This window comes from Monomorium pharaonis, chromosome 7 (assembly GCF_013373865.1).
Source record: "Monomorium pharaonis isolate MP-MQ-018 chromosome 7, ASM1337386v2, whole genome shotgun sequence".
In the NCBI taxonomy this organism is placed as follows: Eukaryota; Metazoa; Arthropoda; class Insecta; order Hymenoptera; family Formicidae; genus Monomorium; species Monomorium pharaonis.
The window spans coordinates 13,556,584-13,580,212 of record NC_050473.1 but is presented as its reverse complement, the minus strand read 5'-3'; the positions used below and the strand labels follow the sequence as shown (position 1 = coordinate 13,580,212).

Sequence of the window (23,629 nt, the reverse complement as noted above, 5' to 3'; positions counted from 1 at the left end):
TAATCGCCGACGAGAACCGCTTGGTCTAAACTAAACGGTTATTCGGAAAGCGCGTCCAATCGCGAGCGATAGCTATATCGAAAGCCCCTCGAAGAGTTTAGACGGTAAAAAATATGTACGTATTTCTACGCGGTGAGGAATGCGGCACCTCTCGACGCGGTTGACGGTTAAATAGTACAACGATTGAATCACGTAGGAAATTAAGAATCAGCGCTAGCAACATGACGCAACATTAGAACGTCGACGCGGTGTCGAGACAATAATCTTACTTTTCTTAATTATACATTTTCGTGCTATTTTGTTTTATGAGCGGTGCCGTGATGGAATTCGGAAGAAAATATCGCGTGGCACTGCGGTACCTATTCTCTGTTCACCAATTGAGTAAAAATAACGGGTATCGATATATACGCCTGAGGCGACAGTGAGTGACGTACGTGTATATGTGTGTGTGTGTGTGTGTGTGTGTGTGTGTGTGTGTGTGTGTGTGTGTGTGTGTGTGTGTGTGTGTGTGTGTGCGTGCGTGCGTGTGTTTTGCGACCTCGTGTGGGTGCATGTCTGAAAATACAACCAGGAAGAGGTACGTATAAGGAGGTACGAGGAATCGGTTCGCGCGCGGTGGAAGGAGGAAGAAGGAAGGTCCTTGGCACACACGTTCGAACCAGGATTTAAGATTTATCATGTATAATGCTCAAGAACGCGAAGGAGAGCCTTATCTCCTCCCTCTTTGTCGGGCACCCGCTTGGCGTTTCTTCCTTCTTGCGCCGTACCCTTCCGGGTTCCTTCACTTCCTGTTTCTCCTTCTCTTTCTCTCTCTTTTTGTCTTGCTCTCGCCCGCTCGCATACGCGCACGCATGTGGACGCTTTATCGGCCCCTGTCTTTGTCCGCCAATGTCGAGGTATACTACTGCGCGCGAATGATTAATACGGCTATATACCTGCGCGAGATATGTAAACCGGTGCGGTAATTAGCGGACATTGTAATAACGATAGCAATTTTTACAACTTCTCTACTTTGCACACATCCGAGATCTATTATTAGTACCCATGTGCTACATCTATCTTTCTTTTTTTAACGCATTATTTATTTCTGAAGAAAAAACACGTGTGTGTGTATTCGCTCCTACGAGGTTTTTTTATTAATTTTTTTCGCTTCTCATCTCATCGCGAGCCTCATTATTCCTTTGCTTAAAAAGTTCACGATTTTATTATCAACTTTATATGTTGCACTTTAAACTTTTAAGGGTGATTTATACGTATTAGATATGCCGGCTAGATATTGTTATAAAACAAGATTTCAAATGTCAACGTTCATTGTTTGCTATGACAATCGATCCGTCACTTGCGCTGGATGTTACTTTGGCATACGCCAAATAACAATGCGCTATTGATAATATACATAGCTTCCATCGTCACTCAGATTTTATTCGCAATCTATAGACACTTTTATAAAATCAATTTGTACAGATTGCGCCAATAAACTCCAAAAATAACATTCAATAGATTTAATAATATTTATATATTTTGATGTTATCTCTAACTGAGACAAAGGACGGTGTACCACGATATCAAATAACAATTAATATATGAGAGATATAAAAAAATCGCGCTTTTTACTTCTGTGTTACTCGGCATTCGCAAAGTATTCACAGAAAGTGGAAGTTTCCGCGGAGTCCAAATATCGACGCAGGCGCGATTGCAGAGAGATAAGTTGCAATAAGGAAACGCATTCGCGGTGCATGACGCGTACGTTACTGATGCTTCAGCGCCGATGACGCCGTTGACCCGCCTTTTAACGCGACTCGCAAAGGAGTTTTACGAAAGAAAATAATTTTCCTTCTTTGTACAGTCATATAGATAATCAAGTAATCTTATCACGTCGTATCTTCCGTCAAGTGTGTAAAAAGTTTAAAGCTGATCGAGCACGGTGATTTTAACGTTGAGAATGCGTTTCAACGAAATAACTATTGTCCTCAGTGCAATAACAAGTTCGCTGTAATAACTTGAGTTAATATTAACGAGGATACTACTGTTAATTATATTATTCAAAATATCGGACTGTTATTATCAGTCGCTAGCAAACCTCAGATCGTTCTTTGAATTTTAGTTCTTGCGTCGTTTGGACGACTCGCCGCTGATCTTACATCGAAGCGCATATTTGTTAGCGAGAGAACAAATTCATTAACGCAAAAAAAAGAGGAAAAAAAACGCACGTTATTATATCTTCGTGCACCATCGGCGACGGCGATCAGCGGTCACGCGGTCGCGGCGCGAGTTACGCCGCTAGCCGCGTAATCGTGCGTTACGCGTACTGCGCGCGTAAACACGCGGATCCGGGTATCCGCGTCGGGCTGGCCTCCGCGAGCGGCATCGAGATCGACCGGAGAAAGTCGAGCAGTCGAGAGAAGTGCAACGGAACGAATGCACGCGGTAGCGGCTTGAGCGCGCGTGACATTCTCCTTTCTGTCTTCGTTCTCCGCCGCCCGTTCTCCTTCGTTCTCGTTTGCTCGATCCTCCCTTCGCTTTTGTTACGACGGAACGCTCCGTAAATATCCGTCTGCACTCACTCCTTATGCGAACATATCGCGCTGTACGAGCGTTAAGTCTTTCCGGATAAAAGAGTCTGAGTAAGAAACATCGAAACTATCCTGCACGAAAGTTGGGAGATTGTTAAAATAACTTTTGTTTAGTAGATAATGTTTGTAAAGAGAGAGAGATGTATTCTTTCAGAAAAGCTAAAGCTATAATTCGGAACTAGAATTTTTCGAACATTTTTTTTTAACAATTTGCGAATATTTTAGCCAATACTTTTTGACTTGGACAGACAGAAACGCATCTGTAGAAATTACCTACTTAAGCGAAAAGTTCGTCGATTTTCCGACTTCAACTGCATAACCAATTTACTAAAGATTAGATACGTGATGTAAAACGTGACATTTTATCATAAAATTATATGTTATTTGCAAAGCTAATTTGCAAACTGTTAATTTAATCAAAACTGGAAAAAGATTAGATATTGCAGCATATTATATTCAATAAAAAATAAAAAAAATGCGACAAACAGCAATAAGAATAAACTTGACATTAAATAAGAAAAAAACAAACCTCCAACTTTCGTCAGGTAGCTAGAAAATTTATCGTCTAATGACTTGTTATTATTGGTTTACCTGATGAATTTGCGAGAACGTGATGCAAGCGCCGAGCTTGCGATGATTGAGAATATTCGAGTTCACCGACCAAACTAAGGTCACGTGGAAAAATACACGGAAGACATTCTGATGACTTTTCAATCACGAGCTTCACTAAGCAATACCACTCTTGAAACTTTTTAACTAACGTATCAGTGCAGTTGCGATGTAATAAATGTGGCGTCAACTTCTCTCTCTCTCTTTCTCTCTCACACACAGACACACGATTTCCATTCTACAGTCGGACGCAGTTAAGGTCGTGCATGAAACGGCGATAATCAGATACGCTATGTTCTTTATCTAATCAGAAATCCAAATAATTTCCCATTTGCTCTTTACTCCAGAAGCGGTAACATCCGCGTCTTTTCCTTACAGTAGCAACAGATATTTCATTCTCGCTAAACATGATGGAGAACAATATTTTGTATCCTCATTTTGTGGGCCATTCAAACTATCAATTTTTTCTGTGTACGACAAAGAATTCGCATACGTATCAAGAAAAAAAATTATGATTTTTTTTGAAAATTATCTAATTGGTTTTAAATATTTCTCGAGAAGAAAAAAGGACCGAGTACGTGGTCACGTTTTTTTTTTTCTTAATTTGTCAAACGCAAAATGCATCCTCGGCAATATAAACTCTGCCCTACGCGTTACATTTTCAAGTATTTATGCGTTTGACGCACAACAGGAGAATATCGAGAAACGTGCATTATCAACGTATGTTTATCACATGCCCGTGCTTCTCACATAAAACAGAAGGTGACTTAATCGTGACAGGCGCGCGCGCACCGTTCCTCGAGGCGGAAGCAAATCTTTGCGATCGCGGTGTCGATTCGAATCGCGAATCGACCTTATCGCCGTTTCCACGTAGCGCCGCGAACGTGTCATCATGCCGATACGGAAAGCGCAAGATAATTTTGCGGGCCAGGACGGAGATAGCACGATCTTATCGAAACCTCCGATCGGTCATCGATAAACCGTGAGATTTTGCGTTCCGCGGTAGAAATCTGTAAGACTGTTATTTCATTAAATGTAGATAACGATGAATGTTGGAATTTGCTCGGGGGGCGGATCGTGCCCGTAAAATGCAAACTCTTCAACACGGCCGAATTTATTTTGACAGTGATATGATATATCAATCGCAGCTTAATTTTTAAACGTGTAATGTCGAAAAAAATTCATTGATCGAGGAAGAATCGATCATATATACTCTTTAAGAAATATTAGTAACAACACAGCTGACATGATAATAATAGATATTTACGCTGGAAAATTGCAAAATCCTTGTGGAATTTTAACGATATTTTCATAGAAAATATTACGATAACAGATCGTTGGCAATGATTATTTTTTCACCTTGTCTTCTTGACATGTAATCACACGAGCTGAACCGATGCTGTTTGTCAGTTCGATTTCGGGTTTTCTCAAGTTCGTCTTATCGAATACGGATGGTACGGACGGAACTTCGGAGGTCGTGAGAGCGAAAGCGATTCACAGGTGTTCAGCCGACGCTTATTGACCGATTTATCGTGTTTGCGAGATTCCTTAGCGGCCTCGATTTTCCAACGTTTCATGAGAGATGGCGAGAGCAACTGTGCTAACAGAGAAGATATCGAACGGCTAGCTTCTTCGGCAAATTTCACCTTCTCTTTCCGATTGAATATATATATATATATATATATATATATATATTTCCTTGTTCTTCCTTTCAACCCGCTCCTGCAGAAAGGCAAAGACATTCGGGTAAATCAGGGGTTCTTCACCCTAATTCACGATTGTGATTTATTAAATTCTCGAATCCACGAATTCCAATCTATTGAGTTTCCTATGTACGAGCGATCAAGATTACGATTAATCGGTAATCCGATATCGATAATCCAATATTGAACGTATATTTTATTATCTACCATTTATATAATTCTACCGGTAGTAGCATGTTCAATGTATCGGACGATACAAAAACTAATTTATTTAAGTATATTTTATTAATATATATAATTATATATATTTCAATGTTACGTAAATTTTTTGTCGTTTTTTATTCATTGATTTTATTTATTGGCAATTTATTCTGACTGTAGAATGTGATTTAGCAGATTTATTGTATAAAAATCCACACGTGCCTTTTCTGTTTTCCTTCATTCTCCTTCTCCTCCTCCTTCTTCTTTTCTCTCTCTTTTACTGCGCCTGTCATTGTATTTTCATACAATGACACAAGTTACGAAATATTCGATAACGCAGCAGTGTTCTACCTGTGCGCATGCACATAATTTCGCTCGCAATGCACATTAGCGAGTCTGTAGATAAGCCTTTATCGGTAAGAAAATTATCGCTTCTTCGACGCCGGGCAATAGAAAATCGTTTTTTTATTTCGCAAGCGCTTTCGAAATTCATCGATTTGTGTGGTACGTGTGTAAACTTTCATAAATTTCTAAATACGCTTTGGATGCAGTCGCCATAATTTATCATGCGATTGCAACTGTATAAATAATCGGTTTTCTGATTAGAAAATCTGTAGACAAACCGTTCCGGAGAAGATTTGTTCTAGATTTTCAATAAAATACCGTCTATCTATTTAACCGCGGGAGAAATGCGGGATGAAATAATAGCGTTCAGCCGGAGAATGACTTTTGTAACAGTGTGGCGCCGATCTTGCGACATCCAGCGATAACCCGAACTCGCGAGTGGAAAAAATCCCGACGGAGAGCAGGATGCTGGAAAAATCCGCGATTACGAGGCGGAATTAAGTCGCGTGTGATTGCCTGACCCGACGCCGTTTAATTAAATCTCATCGTAATGATCTCCGGACACGGTATAATTTGTTATTCATTAATTTGTAACTAATACAACGAAGAATCATTAATAAGAAGCTGCAAAATTCTGAAATTTTGTAGTTTGTTTTTCAAAGCATAGGGTAAATCAATAGATAAATATTAACTGACCAATATCAAATTAAAATTGGATATAGAATGAGCATTACCTGTAATATTGCAACATTGTAATTGGTCATTAACGACTTTCTCTTCATCTTCATTTCATTTCGTGTGTTGCGCTTGTGACTGCCACAAATATATTATGTGTAATTATCGAGATATTAAAGCTTTGTACTTATAATTTTGTGTATTGGTTGTTCAGCTGCGGCATAATACGACGTTATTAAAAAAAAAACTGGCCAAATAAAACTTGGGTAAATAAAAACCGCCATGATCGCGAATCGAAGATGCCAGTTGTCGTCAAATATTTTCTTCCTCGTGACGACGTGACGCGACGATATTTTAAGAATCTCTTATAAATGAATAACAATTAAGATTAGAGAAATCGAGCTTATTGGGTTATCTTATCTAACTTATGAAGGGCTAATGAAATTTCTTAAATAATCTGGTTACTCATAAGAGTAGGTTTAGTAATTTCATTTCGGGTTGATTATATTTAAAATTTTTCAAAGTCGAAAAGTTTTAGTCAAGTAAGAGCTACAAGGATAAATTAACGAGTACGTCTCTCTCTTCGACGGTTTCAATTACATTTTAACGGATATTTAATTGAAAATATCTGAGTGACCAAAATACATGAAAGATTAGAAAATCGTGAGGTATCGGATTAAATTCATTATCAAGAAAAAAAAAAAAAAAAATTTCAAATTCGATTAAGCGCGTATTCTCGCCACATTATTCGCGAAATGTGCGAAGTAATACGTGAGTTCACGTCTGTCAAATGAATTCAATTATTATCTCCTGCTCTTCACGCGCACAATCACGAAAAATACATATTAATTTAATGTAGGAAATGTAAAAAGAAGAGCAGATGAGAGATCAAATCTCGACAAGGAAAGCGGAATGAAAGGGGAACGTGAACGTAGCTTAACCATGTGGGCTGCGCACTCGACCGATAAAACGACTCGACTCGACGACGTGTCAGTGACCCTTACTCGTCCGCCACCCCCTCCCTCCATTCGTCTCCTGCTTCTTTCCTCCGTGCCCTCGACACTCACTGCCGTCATTCCCTTCAATTCGCTTCGTTTCCTTCTCTCTGCTCCCGCTGATAGTTTCGAGGCACCTGCCCGCCAATGTCGACATGTCAGACGTGGTCCGGGATGTTTGCCTTGTGAAAATTAACGCGAGATCGCTACGAGGCAGAAATGATCATTGCCCAGCATTACGTGAGACTACGCGGGCAATACGAAGGCTCTTATGTTTAAGTTTACAATTCTCATTAAAATTCTTAAAAGATTTTCCAATACTCGTATAGTATTTTTCCAAGTGATCTCTCGGGAATTAAGTGTCTCGGGGAGGAAAATCAGGGCGGTCTCTCTTTCTCGAAAGAAATCGAACGCTGAACGTAGACACGTACTTTGTAGGAATTTTTATAGGTCGTAAATACAAACAGTATTCTTCTACTTCAGAGGAAAGCGCGATCAAATTTAAATCCCAAGTCTCTTCATAACGAGCGCGCGCGCCGCGATAAATTGCGGTGCAATTACGCACGATCGCCGTCAGGTATATAAAATCACATAAGTCGGCAACACCTGTTGGCGATTTCGCACGCGTCTCCGTGAGACGCGTTTCGCTACGCACGACCGGCGATTCCGAGGAAAATGATACTCGTCCTTATACGCGTACTTCATCGTTTGCTCTCCATCACCAACGTTACGAGATCGAAATTTTAAAATTGCAACGCAGTGACAAAAGAATTTGTGGCGAGGTGCGATAAAGTATAATTGTTGCGGCAACATATATCAATGTTGTACGAAATTGCATGGGGACATAAATAATGGTTGCACTTTAACACGTTACCGTAATTATGGCGATTCTATCGCTGGTCGTTATTTGATTACCCTCATTCCTTCCCCGGCGGAAGAAAGATGAAAAAGAATTCCTGGAGAAACACCACCGCGCCTGTATCTTGCATCTCGCCCGAGACGGAAGCGATCGCGCCGCAATGCTCTCGAACGGGCGAGCACTGCTCGTTTCGAAGATCTCGAGGCAGATACGTTGTGGAACTGGATCCGCGTCGCCCTCGAGCGGTGTTCCACATGCGAGTTCGCCGCTGGTGACCAGAGAGGTTTACACGTAACACTCGCGAAAGCATTCGCGACTGAAAGGTCCAGCACGAAAGGTCCGGCATCGGTGTATACTGTTATTAAGGAACGATCTTTAACAATTAGCACTCGGAGGTATCGTACCCGTTGATCATTCGAGATAATCTCACTTGTTCCAGTCCATGTATTCCGTGATGTACTTCCTCGAGAGGATCACCTCCCTGCTCGAAACATCACCCTGAAGGTACGGGATTATTACGGATTTATTCACGTTCGAATAAGATATATACAGCCACTTGTGGGTAGTACCGAAGTAGTGTATATCGGCAATGCCGAGGCAGCCGGCCGCGACGAGAAATCGACAACCTGTTACGCGCTTTGGATGACGTTGACTGAGAACCACTGTCGGCACAAAGAGAGCAGCGTGTGGCCTCCTGATGCACGTGCATGCAAGTACCGCCGGAAGTCGATAAAAAGCTTGGTTCACCCTCGGCATCAGCTCTCTCGTCATGGGAAACAGCCTCCTCCTTCCATTCCTCTTAGAAAGATAGAGAAACGTTCTTCCGTTTCTCTACCTACCCTCTCCCCCACCTTTTTTCTCTATGTTTCTCTTTCGCTCGTGACTATTCAAGTAGTATAGTGAATCCGAAATTTTTAAAAGATTTACTATGCTATTCTTCTTGTTTATTTCTTTCCCTTCTTATCGAGGTTTCAAATATATTTCATTTTTATATCAGCTGAAATTCCAAACGTATCAAACAACTTTTTTTTCTTATTATTGCCTATACAAAAATTGAAACATCAGAAATGCCAAGAAGCGTACATTTCATCTAATTACTGCTTAACGATTCGTAAACGTTCTTGATACGGCAAGAAATGGAATATCTCTTGTGACAGAGCAATCTATCTCTAGAGGATTAAGATGTATTTCATAGGGAGGGGAAAAAAACAGAAGCGATAAAAATTAAAAAAAATATTTATAAGTTTACTTCTAAGAACTTAAATGCAAACATGTGCATCCGTGTTGCGGAATACACGGAAAATGAGAAAGAGAAAGAGAAAGAAAGACGTGTTTGTATAATGTCGACAAAATATATTCCCCGCGGTCGCCTTTAATGACCAGCACGTTAAATACACATTATACTCGGCGATCATAAACTTTGCTATTAGCCACAGACTTGTCCCTTGATGTATAATACAATAGTTTAATGGTTATTTTTTAGTAAAAATAAATATTAGTAAAATTATAAATTCTAAAGTAAATTAATGCAATTTTTTATAATTGATCTGCTTGTTGATCTTAAATGCATTTTTTAATATAACATGATACAATAATATAATTAAATTCAGTAAACCTTTGGGGAGAGACAAGGTTAAATTGTACTCAGGTCAAAACCTTCAAATGGACCGTAAAATAGTATCCCTAATTTTTAATATAATATGAAACAAAAAAAAAAAGATAATCGAATCTTGTCAAAAACTAAGGAAAAAAGAAACAAATTATTAAAGAAACCGGTACATTTCCGCATGCAGTAAGTTTTACTCGTGCTAACTCACCTATGTATTAACAGATACACGTTCCGGATTTATCGAGTTTATTGGCTCGTAGAAGACCCACCTTGCTAAATTGAGATCCGAGAATCGCGCGTACGGCTCGCGGGAGACGATCGCGCCTAATATAAGCCAAAGGAATCGCGCCGACACACGGGGAGGGACACGGCTAGTGTGTACCAGGAACGCGGATCTGCGTCTGGTAGTAGCGTGTATAAATACGCCACTAGGAAGTGCTTGCCAACAGGAAGCGTCCGCTGGGCAATGAGAAACAATAGTGCGACGTGGCGACCGCCCACTCGGCGAGCCGCGCTAAAATCGACCAAATTTTCGCCCACCTTCGCTTTATTTTACTTGACGCCCGAATACTTAACTGCACTCGTTTCGCTTCTGTCTTGAACGAAAAATCACGCGCGTGAATCACCGAGCAGAAATGCCGCTGTGGGACACACGGGAGACAAAAATAATTAGAAATACAAAGATATCTCGATCAAATTTTGAACTTAATTTTTTCCAGCTAGAAATTCACCGTTTTCTTTCATAAGAGATTCGTTATAGTTCGCCGCGATAAAATCTTGGTGAAAGACGTATCAAATGTAGACTGAAATTACTTCTATGTATACCTGATATACAAGTTGTGTCGCATAGTTCAACGAGAAAACACGATAGCGCAACGATAGTTCATGCATGTGCAACATATTCTATTGTATGATCATTCGTGTAACACAATAGGCATGTTTAGTCTAATACGCGTTCTACAGACTAAAAGTAATTAGTATGCTAAACTATTTTGTCGGGCGTATATGCATCGACCCGGCGGCGCAGATAGCGGAAAGTTTTACGTCAGACGTATGAATAAACGATGGTCGGCACATCAAAATAGATTCGCGTAAAATTATTCAGTAGGCCACGTGACCGACCGGCCCGGTATTAATCGATGTTACACGAGTATTGAGGGGACATGACACAATTGACGGCTTTATGAGGGAGATATTATTTAGAGCGGCAAAATAATGTCCCTTTAAAGCTACGGAATGAAAGGTTTCGCGATCCTTTTTTTTTCTTCCGGATGAAATTAACGTGTCTGTGTAAATCGCTATATTTGTAAATCGTACTTGTAATCGTACCATCTTTAAGTATTTGTAATTAAATTATAAAATTTTCGATAATATGTCGAATATCTTCGATAAAAGTAATTTAATTCGAGGGTCTATCGGGAGATATTAATTATAGATATAATTAAAGCGGTAGTTAAATATATAAATAAACGACATTCTATCGGCGTCCGAAAATAACTGATAAAGGTAAATTTCATTAAAAGCAATATTTTGTTTATTTGGCCATTCTTTCAAAAGAATGCGCGACATTTCTAACTAAACTTAAAAATATAGATGAAAAAATAGTCGAGAATGATAAGAAACTAAGAAACGAGGTTATGAGATCATTTCTCGCGGAAGTGTTATTTTCACCGTCTGGGAAGCACTGTCCTATTAGACGTTACGTAAGTTTCATATTCGAAGAATTGCATAAATTCACGGACGTATTGTCTCGTCACTTATTGTTAGTTTGTGAAGTCGCAAATCGTTAAGCAACATCCATATTATAAATGTATAAAGAATTTGGCAACAAAGAGCAACAATGTCGTAATATAAATGTAATTATTTCTAATATTTTTAATATCTCAGATATATCTGATTAGTTATGATAAACTTTATAGGAATTTTATAAAATCACGTTGAAACAATAAATATGTCATAATAAAAATATTTGACAATTTTATACAAAACATAATTTGAAAATTTCTTCTTTTTAATCGTTTTATAAATATTTACATATATTAAAATATTAATATATTAACGTCAATGTGCGTTCATAATTATAACATACAAATTTACAAATATGATTACATCACATTAATTAATAATAATATATTAATTATTAATTTTGTTTTTTATTATAGCGAATTTTCTCTTAATTACTATAAGCCATGCCGATATTGCATATCGATATATCTAAAATCACCTGACATTGAAGTCGATAACTTGTGGTAATCGCAAAGTAAAGGTTTCGATGATGATTAAGCGTCGGAACAGACAGCCTATTAAATTTAAACGGCTCTGATCGTGGAAAGAAACCGGCCGCGAAATCTGTCCGCACGAGTATAAATATGTCGAGGAGGAAGTACGCGACTATAATAATAGAATCGCCGGAGGTATGCATCCCGCGGAGGGAGGAACCTCGACGACGACGACGACGACGACAGCCGTTATTGCGACGAAGGCGACAAACGCGTGACAAGAGAGACACGGTCCCGAGCGACCGCGTTAAACAAGTGTTGATCTGGCCGACGGAAAAGTGTTCCCAATAGCCGGGGAAGTAACGCCGAAGAACGATTGGCTGTCCGGTTATTTATCGTAATGGAATAATGCGATGGTAGGTGCGTGCGTGCGTGCGTGCGTACGGCTGACGGTGGCTGTATCGTCTCGCAGCCACCCATTCCGATAAAGCCACCCATCGTCATGCCGCAGCAACGATAGGATGTCTCCTCGAGTTCGTCGCTCGTCAGTCGGATGCGGGTCAATGCATAGTCGTAAATAAAGCGACAGTAAAGAAAATAAGGCATGCGAGAATTGAAAGTTAAAACTTACCAAGATAAAAAATTGAAAAAATTTATATAAATAGCTAAATGTACATAAAGACTTATTCTGCCTTTTCGAAACAAAAAAGTTAAGAAATATATAATGACAAACTTGTAATAATAAATAAAATAAAAAGAGAGACAGGAAGTTAATTGTGAACACAATAAAATTATTGTGTCGCAATAATTATAAAGATATAAAATAACAATGTCTATTAATTCCTAATATAAAATTAATGTAAAAATTATCGAGTTGATTAATTCGTTAACCAGCGAAAAGCTATACATATATAATTTTGGTATTATATGAAATGTTATTCGTTTATTAAAAAATTCGACAACGCTGTTTTCATGATAAAATTTTATTAACGGAACACGCGACGACGATTTATGTTCTGTAAACTGTTATTGCGTGGCGTTCAATTTTCGAGTGGAGTTTCACCTACTTTCGCTGTAATTATCACTCGGTGTAAACCGAGTGTTCCGTCCACCAGAGATGACTCGATACGAGGCGAGAATAAAACAAGCTCCGTGGATTCTGTGGGGTCTGCGAGGGATCGGCCGGGGGAGCCGGGTAGTGGACAAGGAAGGGATAGGAAGAACGAGAAGAAGGAAGGAGGAGACTATCGTCGTCTCTTGTCCCGGATCCGACTCGTAATAATAGTTATTTCGATGGCGAGGAATGCCAGAGTGAGCGCGAGCGTATGCGTGAAACGCGAGAAGAGAGGCAAAGAGAGAAGCTGAAGAGAGGATAAAGAAAACGGAGAGAAAGAGAAAAACAACGCGACACAGAGACGCGATTGACAGCATAGCGCATTAAAAGATAAACAAGAAAAAATAACACGCGTTGAAACTGGAATAAAATTACAATATCTATCTACATCGACGAGCTTCTTGCTTTTCTTGTAAAAATATCGGAACAAATATGCTGGATTTACAAGCGCCTCTGTCTTGTTCTTTGTAGCTTCCGAAATGTTCCACGGCGGGGAAAAATTTTGATGGCGATAAAGGCGCGAAAAAGCTCTCGCAAAAGATTTCGCGGCAAGATACTCAAAGCAAACGAGTCGTTGTGTAACTTTCCTCAATCCTTTCCTTGTCGAGAATAATATCCCACTTCCGCGATATTCCACGACGTCCTGGAAATTAGTCACGGAAGTTTTCTTCCTCTAAAATATTTCCTCTCGCTAATGGAAGCGTCTGTACTTTATTTACTAGAAGCATAATATTGCGATTCAGCTTCTTGAGATTTATTCGGAATTATCAACCCCCCTTTTATCTCTTGCCATGTTAACGATTTAAGAATTTCAAATCACACAAACTATTTGGAAAGAATGGATAAAAATCAATTACTAAAAACTCTCCTAAATTGTATTGATATCAAAACCTTTCTTAATGATTTTTATTTTTAATAAAACTTTTCTTAAAAAAGGCTAATATAATATTACTCAATTTATACTCTCCTTTACGATGTTTTCAATTTTCTCTTTGTCTTTTGTTGGAAAATTAAAGTATTTAGGTCGTTCATGCTTCATTCAGTACCAGTGCTTGCGATATGCTGCGTTCTTTCTTTGTTTTTTAGTTTCATGGCTGTTACCGGGTACCACTAGCGCGCAGTCTATACTCGCTCTCTTGCTTTTGTCACTTGTCGTCTTTGTCGCTAGTCAGTACGCTCTACCATCCTGCACGAGAAGGATCACGCGGCATGTTAACCTAAGAAAATTCCAACAGGTTATGGGCCCAGCACGCTTCCACTGCGCCGCGTGTGTTATTGCTTGAGTGCCCTGTTCGTGGTCGGTTAACCTAAATATATATATTCTCGTGGTTGTCTGAGTTCGGTTGTGCTCTGTCGTGTAGTACATCCTCTTTTTTCGCCTTGAGTAAGAATGGCGGAAAGGGAAGCGTTCAACCTCACGAAATTCGATGGCACAAATTTCGTTCTGTGGAAATATGGCGTGTCACTCATGCTAGAATCGCAAGATTTGATGGGATTCATCGAGGGGACGGACGAGCAGCCCGACAAGGAGACAAAGCTAAAAGAGTGGAAGGATTGGAAGAAGCGTCAGTCAAAGACATCCGTAATTCTGCTGGGTTCGGTGGATCAGTCGTTGCACATTAATCTAGTGAATTGCGCAACGCCAAAGGAAATTTGGAAGAAGCTGCATGTGTTGTATGGTGATACGACCGAAGATGCGAAACAGCGTTGTTGGCAACAATTCTATGAGTTTCGCGTAAGTGATAGTGAGCCTGTTGCAACTCAGATAGAAAAATTTGAAACTATCTGTAGAAAGCTGGTTGATGCAGGCGAAACGGTCTCGGATGCCGCCATAATGTCCAAGTTGCTAAGCAGTTTGCCGCCGAAATTCTCTGCATTCACAATGGCGTGGGAATGCACCGCTAAAGCCGAGCAGAAAAAGGAAAGCCTTATTGCAAGAATTATAAGAGAAGACAAACGATTGACAGTTGTGGAGGAAGAAGCGTCATCGCTTGCATTGCAAGTGAAAGGTATGCGAATAAAGCATAATAAAAAATCAGATACTAGTGATCAGCAAAGTAAAAAGAAGAAAAGTATCAGAACTATAGAAGAAGCCAAGAAGAAGCATCCATGTAATTATTGCCACGAATTTGGTCATTGGTATCGGGAATGTAAGAAACGCCTTTCCCACGGCAAGAGTAGCAAGGAGAAGACGATCGAGGAAAAATCGGCTAACACGAAAACAGAAGAGGAATCTGGATCTGCATATATATGTGACATCTCAGCGCTGTTTTTGGAAACAACGGATAAGGACGACTCTGTGTGGTTAGCAGATTCAGGTGCTAGTATGCACATGACACACCGACGTGATTTTTTTCGTACACTTGGACCTGTAAAAGAGGTACGTTCCGTGAGAGTAGCGGGAGATAGAATACTTCCTGCGGCTGGTGTCGGTACAATAGACATTCAGGTGAGTGCCGGTAATAAGCAGATTGACCGACAGTTGACAAATGTACTCTATGTTCCCGGTTTAAATCGAAATCTGTTTTCAGTGGGAGCTATAACTGATAAAAAATTCTCATTTCATAGTTATCGTGACAGATGCGAAGTTCGAGAAAGTAATGGGACTCTATCTGCAGAAGGAGTTCGTTACGGTTATCTTTTCCGGATGCTTTTTGATGTAAAGATACCAGGAGAGTGTAATATGGTGCAGCAAAATTCATTAAAGCTGTGGCATGAAAGGTTGGGCCACATTAATGTGAAATCCATCAAGGAAACAGAAGACATTGGAGCTGTCAATGGAATGCAGATTGAAAACAGAACAGATTTCTTTTGCGAAGCATGTGTAATGGGTAAGCAAACTCAAAAGCCACATTTTTCAAGCATGCGGGAGAAAACTGAGGGGCCAGGAGAAATGATTCATTCGGATGTGTGTGGTCCAGTAAATGTGGAATCTCCACGAGGCTCAAGATATTTTGTTTTGTTTAAGGACGATTACACTGGCTTCAGGACGGTGTACTTTATGCGACACAAGACTGAAGTGTTTGACAAATTCAGAGAATATGAAGCCTTTGTATGTAAGCAGACAGGCAATCAAGTGAAGGTGTTACGTACTGATAACGGAAAGGAATATCTGTCAAAGGAATTCAGTGGTTTTCTGCAAGCAAAAGGAATTGTTCATGAGAAGTCGACACCGTATGTTCATCAACAGAATGGGCGTGCAGAACGCGAGATGCGGACACTCGTCGAAAGTGCCAGGTCAATGTTAATTGCCAAAAACGTGCCTAGGATTTTATGGGCTGAAGCTGTCATGACAGCAGCATATGTTTTGAATCGTACAGTCTCAAAGCAATTAAATGGCATGACTGCATATGAAAGATGGTTTAAGTGCAAACCTGATGTAAAACATATGCGAGTATTTGGAAGCGTTGCATATAAAAATGTGCCAAAAGAAAGGAGGAAGAAACTGGATCAGAAAAGCGAAAAGATGATTTTCGTTGGTTATGAAGGAGAGTCCAAAAATTACCGACTATGGGATGCTGCAACGCAGAAGATACATGTAAGCTGTAATGTGGATTTTAACGAGATGACAGAAAATTGGACAACAGAAACGCCTAGGAAGGAAGCGGTTTTTCATGTGCCATTTGGAGACGACAGAGAAGAAGATGGTGAACTACCACAGTCGTCAGTTGAAGATCATCTTGAAGATCATTCAGAAGCTGAGGATCATGAGCAACTGAATAACGAACCGACCCTGATAAAAAGACAATTACGCGATAGAAATAAGTTACGTGAGCCGGACCGCTATAGTGAACAAGGTTACGCATTTGCTGTCGAGTCTGTGCCTATGACGTATGAAAGTGCAGTCGCTAGTGTCGATGGTGATAAATGGCAAAGAGCGATGTGTGAAGAAATGGACGCCCTCAGAGAAAATGAAGCATGGACGCTTGAAGAACTACCAGAAGGACAGAAAGCCCTCGGGTGCAAATGGGTGTATAACAAAAAGACAGATTCTTGCGGTAATATTAAGCGTTACAAGGCGAGACTCGTGGCACGAGGCTATGCTCAGCGTGAGGGTGTCGATTATTTTGACACTTTTGCACCAGTGGTACGGTATGAATCCATTAGAATGCTCTTGGCTATTGCAGCTAAGGAGGATTACGAAATTGCTCAATTCGACGTAAAAACGGCTTTTTTATATGGTACTTTAAAAGAGAGCATTTTCATGGATCAACCACGCGGTTTTGAAAATAAGATAAAACCTAATGCGGTATGTAAGTTGCATAAAAGTTTGTACGGTCTCAAACAGTCTCCTCGCTGTTGGAACTCAAAATTTGTTGAATTTCTAAAGCTTTTTAATTTTTGTCCAACAGAAAGTGATCATTGCGTGTTTTGTGGTAAAATAGATGGAAAAATAATTTACTTAGCACTTTATGTAGATGATGGCCTCTTGCTGTCAAGTTCAAAAAAGGCAATAGATAAAGTTTTAACTTTTTTAAAGAAAAGTTTCCAAATAACAGTGGGAGATGCTAAGCAATTTATCGGAGTTGAGATTGATCGTGACCGTATAAACTGTACTGTAAAAATTGGACAAAGAATTTATGTTCAAAAGTTGCTTGAAAAATTTAATTTAAAAGATGCAAATCCTGTAAGCGTTCCTGCTGAATCTGGAGTACATTTGTCTCTATTTCAATGTCCGAAAACCGAAGAGGAGAAAAGAAAAGTTGCAAATATTCCCTATCGTGAAGCGGTCGGCTCTCTCCTCTTTGTCGCTAGAGTTAGTCGGCCGGATATAGAATATGCAGTAAATCAAGCGAGTCAATTCTTAACTAATTACGGTCAAGAGCATTGGCAGGCGGTTAAGAGGATTTTTCGATATTTAAAGGGGACAATAGATCTCGGAATTGTTTATGGAAATAGTGGGAGCAATTGTGAGATATGCGGATATACAGATGCGGATTATGCTGGATGTGTTGATACGCGGAAATCGACAAGCGGATTCGTATTTTTGTTAAACGGTGGTGCAATATCGTGGGCAAGCCAAAAACAGCGTGTAGTCGCGCTCTCTACAACCGAAGCTGAATATATTGCACTAGCTACGGGTACGAAGGATGCAATATGGTTACGTCAAATCATATCTGAATTAGGATTTATATGCAATAAAGTTCCTATGTATGTAGATAATCAGTCGGCGATTAAATTAACAAGCAATCCAGAGTATCACAAGAAAACCAAGCATATAGATGTGCGTTATCATTTTGTTCGAGACGTATATGAGCGTGGTGACATAGATGTAAGATATATGGATACAAAATCGCAACTCGCAGATATACTTACAAAGCCAGTGGCAAAACAGCAATTTAGTTATCTAAGAAGTAAAATAGGTGTGCTAAACGAACCTAAATAAGTGGGAGTGTTGGAAAATTAAAGTATTTAGGTCGTTCATGCTTCATTCAGTACCAGTGCTTGCGATATGCTGCGTTCTTTCTTTGTTTTTTAGTTTCATGGCTGTTACCGGGTACCACTAGCGCGCAGTCTATACTCGCTCTCTTGCTTTTGTCACTTGTCGTCTTTGTCGCTAGTCAGTACGCTCTACCATCCTGCACGAGAAGGATCACGCGGCATGTTAACCTAAGAAAATTCCAACATCTTTATTCGATTATCTTGCTATAAAGAATTTTGTATTTGATTTCGAGCATACTCATAATAGAAGATGAAGAACATAAAACGTCGCCGAACTGGTCCCTTCCCACATATTGGCTTAAAATTCTCTGCCAATATTCATTTTTCCGTTTGTTGAAATGGTCATCTGAAGTAATCCCGACCGCTCTCGACCACTTCCGATTCGGAAACTAACAAATATTGTTCCTTTTTTGTTTCTTTCCTGAGTCTCGTTTCTTCTCAGCGAAACGGATTTAGAAAAAGAAAAAGAAAAAATGAAAAGGTTCAAAGAATTCGGATATCATCCATTGTGATGTCTTTTCATTGAAATTTACTCATGGTCACGCTGTTCCAAAAAAAAACGAAAAAAATAGGCAAAGATAAAAGATCGCCAGATCTATTCAAATTTGGATCTAAGTTTCTAAAGATAGCAAAAAAAAGAATCCTTTTTAACAGTATATAATCTGCATCTCTCCGGTAACAATAGTGGTGATGGCGATCTTAATCGAAAAGATTACATGTGATGTCCTGATGAATTTCGAATTGTATAAAAAGAAACATTTCCATCACTACCAAATTGTCTACAATGTAATTAAAGATTAATATTTTAATAATTAAATATAGCAGCGAAAGTTTGTCTGTTTATTGAAATATCATTATTTCTCCCCTTTTGATAAACAACAATTTTATTGAATTAAAAGGTGCAAATGAAAAATAAGCTTTAGCTTACTATTATTTTACTCATTATATTAAACACATACATAGATATAACTTTTATTCTTATTCTTCTTAATCTTCTTAAATATTTTTAAATTAAATTGTATCTCGTGCTTCCACTTTTCATCAAGTGTTTATTAAAGTCTCACTTGTATAATATGCACATAAAAACATGTATACGAGGAAATATGACGTGTAAATAGCTATATTGTACTAAACTCGTATTGTTAGGTTTAGTTTCACTAAGCCCAAATAACTGTAGTCCAATCATTCCTCTGCGGGAAGATAGAAAATTATCTGTAAAGACAAAGTAATCCCATCTTACGGTGTCAAGTTGGAATCTTCTTGTTCACGAGCTTTTTAACTTGAGCACGACCTCACCGAGTTTCGATAAGTTCGGAACGTGCAAAAATAATGAGAACGATCAGAGTGTCGTGAACAAAAAGCTTGCAACCGTGAGATGGGTTTATTTTGCCTTTACGAGGGTAACTTTCTATTCATCTATATAGATGGGGTTGCTTTATCTCCACAGGATACAACTTTATATTATATTTAAAAAAAGGTTTTGCCCCGTAGGCATATAATATAAAAAATTAAAGATAACGTCAAATAATTTCCTTTGAGTCTCGTAACATAAAAAGTGATCGCAAAAAAGTTTGTCGCAGAAATCTGCCGGTAAAATTCATCACTCGGACAACGGAACACCCTGTATAAACATATCCGTTACATAGCACAGGTGGACGGTAAAAGGACGTAAAAGTAATTGAAGGAACAGGATACCTATCAGAGAGACGGAGATAAACGAGGAAGAAAGCCGAGATAGGAAGCAGAGCGAGAAGGGAAGACGGATAAAAACGCGAAGAGAAGGAACAGGAACACGCGAAGAGAAAGAAAGTATGTAGGGGAGGGAGAGAGAACGACAGAGACGAGGAAGACGAAACCCGAGGCGATTGCGCGAGACGGAGAACCTCCTCTCGCTGCCTCCCGAGAGCAAAAAAAAAAAAAGAAGGAGAGGTCCAAGGTCCGTGCTTCCGGTCCGGATACCGACCGGTTCTCTCGCGATACAGACGAGGAAGAAGAGGGAGCAGGGAGCGAGGAAAGGAAGATAAAAGGATCTATCTTCCCGTCCAAGCGCGAATATCCGCGTCGAGCAAAATCTCGGCGCGTGGGCAAATAGTTTTAACGACGCTTATACGTCTCGCTGATCCTCCGAAGTACTATTTGATTATCTTTCTGCTGAAATATGAAAGCACCAAAAAAAGTCCTACGAAAGCACGTATTTAGAAATATGTCGTGAAAAAGTAAGCGAATGAATATGTAAGAATTCTGCAAATTGTGAAATGCAATCTTTTTTAGAGATTTTTTAAACTATTAATTTGTCTGGAAAAAAAAAATATATATAGAAGAAATATACAAAACAATTTTATTTTATTACGAGAAAATACGTTCTTTAAATTTATGTATACGTCGAGCCTGATCGAGAAGAAACTAAAAACAATTCTGAAATTTATAGGAAAAACAAAAGAGCGTACGCCGAAGAGAGGAGAAATTTCAATTAACAGCTATCTTGGCACAATTCGAAGTTGATGCTCTTGTACGCTACTCGATTGGAAATAACACGTTCGCAATTTCCAGACACGAGCATGGATGGTAGCGATTGAAATGCAATTAGAAGCTAAAGATCGTGTCGCTTGACGCGCAATAAAGATAAAACATTGTCCGCAAAATATAGAAATAATATCGTTAATAAAATGAAAATATATTGTGTTATTTTGTAATTTGTATTTACTCATTTATAATTAATAATTATATATATTTTTAAAAACTTTAAATAAATATTCTCTTTTCAATATTTGATAATTTATCCCGATAAAATAGATAAACATATATTGATGAAGTAAATAAAATGCGGATTTATATTTATTTCGATATTTGAGAAAAAGCTTACATACACCTCTGTTTTGTCGCGAAAGGAGAAAATTATTTACGACGCTCGCTATCACCTTATTGTCATCACCGATAAACGATTATCGACCGAACGGTGATGACAGTGACGACTAAAATATACGACGGATCTGCGATAATCGGTCGACGTGTGACAGACATTGATTATCTCTTGCATAATAACAATCCGTGGAGAAGCGACGTTCATGCGCAACGCACGCGTTTCACGCAGCTTCTAGGAATCTCCCTATAAGGAAAATTGACCATCAAGATCGGAGATATTTGCAATATTAGTGTGTGAATAAATTGAAATAAATTTATATATAACAAGATATTATTCTGTAAATTTCTATTTGATGACTTATGAATTTTTAACTTTTAAAAAGAGAAAAATCGGCAAGTCCGCTTGCTACATAGCCAATGGGAACAAAATACACGGTTTGTGCATGGTTTCGCCTGTTCCACTTGTTCGCGTGCGAGAAAAAGTAATCTGGTTATGAATATAAGATTAGAACTTCCCGGAACGACGCAGTTCAGCTGTCCTACTCGCATTACTTCGTCAGCATCGATCGCGCTCTTCTCTAGTCTATTGTAACTTGTATATTCTTATATATTATATTTTTACGCAATCGATTTTCTACGAAAGTAGATCGTGATTTCTACCGTCTTTTATTAATAGCCTTTTCTTTATATATAAATTATTCTTTAAATAATTATTCTTTAAATTATAAAAATGTACAAAGTAATATTATAAAGTAAACTTTTTAAAATCACTTTTGCATGTTATTCTGTCTTTGTCATTTTCAAAGATACGCAATTATCATTCATTTTTATCCAGCGACAATTTTTAATGGCCACTCACATAAATTAATGCTTAAGGAAATTGTACTTGATCTCGTTATGTAAACAAAGAATTTTAATAATTAGAGAGATTTGGGGGTCCCTTTGATCACAAGGTCGAAGAGTGTTCTTCATCCGAGTGGGTCTCGTCCGCGATCTTGACGATCGATAAAGCCCTAGAATGGAGGAGCAGGCAGCGAAGAAATTTCCATGCCCCTTCCGCCCTTGACCCCTTACCTACTCCCTCAGTAGCCGGCGGTAGTGCGCTTCCTCTCTTACTTCCGGGTTCCGGGCTCTTCCGGCGAGCTCGATGGAATTACGTTAGAAAGGCTTTCTTCTCTCCCTTCTAGTTCCCTCCACCCTCTCCTTCCGCTCTATATACTACGCGCCCTTCGCAGCCCATCTCTCATTTTCCTCTATTCACCCTGTTCCCGGCGCCCTCTTATCAACGTCGACTTCGACGAACCACCCTTCGTCCGTCGTTTCCTCTGACGTTATACAAAACGAGACTAAGCTCCGTGGCTTCCAATTCTTTGGCGATTTTCTTCGCGATTTATGTCGGGCAACGCTTTACGATCGGGGGAGGGGAGGGGAGGGGAGGGGGAAGAAAAAACGCCGAGATTCAAGTTATTTGTGCTATGCTTTTAACAATTTCCGACACTTTTCCGATAATTGCCCCGATTAAGAAAAAACTAGATAAGATAAAATAAATTTAAAAAAGAGAGAGAGAAAGGAATAAAGAAAAATAAAGATTAGAAGATTATGCTATGCCTCGACATATTAATCGGAATAACCGGCATTCTTCCGATCTCCGTGATTCAGAGAAAGCGCGCGGCCAACGATATACCCTCGTGCATCGCGGAATTCCGAGCGATTCCGGTAATCCGTCCCCTTTAAATGCTAATGTTCCGCCGACGCGAGATCGGCCGACTGTAAGTTGCCGAGAGGAGGCCTTCGTGTGCGTTTCTCTATCCGCGCTTCCGGGTGACAGGTCTTCCAGCGGGACGGAGTCGCGCGTTCAAAAGACCGTCTCTCCTCTCTCGTCTCTGCCACGAGTTACCATCTACGTTCTACTCGGCGTTCTCCTTGGGAATTCCACGTTCTTTCGACGCTCACGTCAGCCTCGGACATGTATTGTTCATTTGGTACTCTCTACGTCTCTCTCTTTTTTTTCTACGTCTACAAATTGTCCTTACGTAGGTCGAAGAAATGTCGTTCTAGTCAATATAATTGTCATAAAAATTTTATCAAAAGTACGACTTGAAAAATTCGAGTATGAATAAAAATGAGCTTTTCGTTGATGCCTTTATTTCTTTTTTATCCTTTTGTTATAAGAAAATTGTGAATGCTAAGAATGTAAACAGTGACTAGCTTAATTTTACTTTTGCTGTCAACAAGTTGTAAAAGTTTTATTAATTTTTTTTAATGCGTTCATCGCGGAATCTCGTTCGACGCGGCAGTCGGACGATCGTAAATCAAGTCAAGCGCGCGAGTTGGGTCGGCTGCACCCAACTTGTACTTATTAATTTAATCGTAAATCAATCAACGCGTCGCGACCTATGTGCGCGTGATAACTGGCGAATGTT

General features: G+C 39.3%; 1 protein-coding gene across 3 annotated transcripts in view; it reads right to left on the bottom strand.

The window, feature by feature from the left end:
- LOC105838086 (ets DNA-binding protein pokkuri) overlaps positions 1-23,629 on the bottom strand; it is a 38,210-nt gene that overhangs the window by 10,270 nt on the left and 4,311 nt on the right. Inside the window, exon 1 of one of the 3 annotated variants that reach the window (XM_012683375.3) lies at positions 11,794-12,207. The exons of 1 other annotated variant lie outside the window; for it this stretch is intronic. In XM_012683375.3, coding sequence (XP_012538829.2) covers positions 11,794-11,991 — 198 coding nt within the window. In that variant the 5' untranslated portion in view covers positions 11,992-12,207. Of the gene's footprint in view, positions 1-3,164; positions 4,442-11,793; positions 12,208-23,629 lie in introns of those variants that run through there. One more of the 3 variants, XM_012683374.3, reaches the window with a different exon arrangement.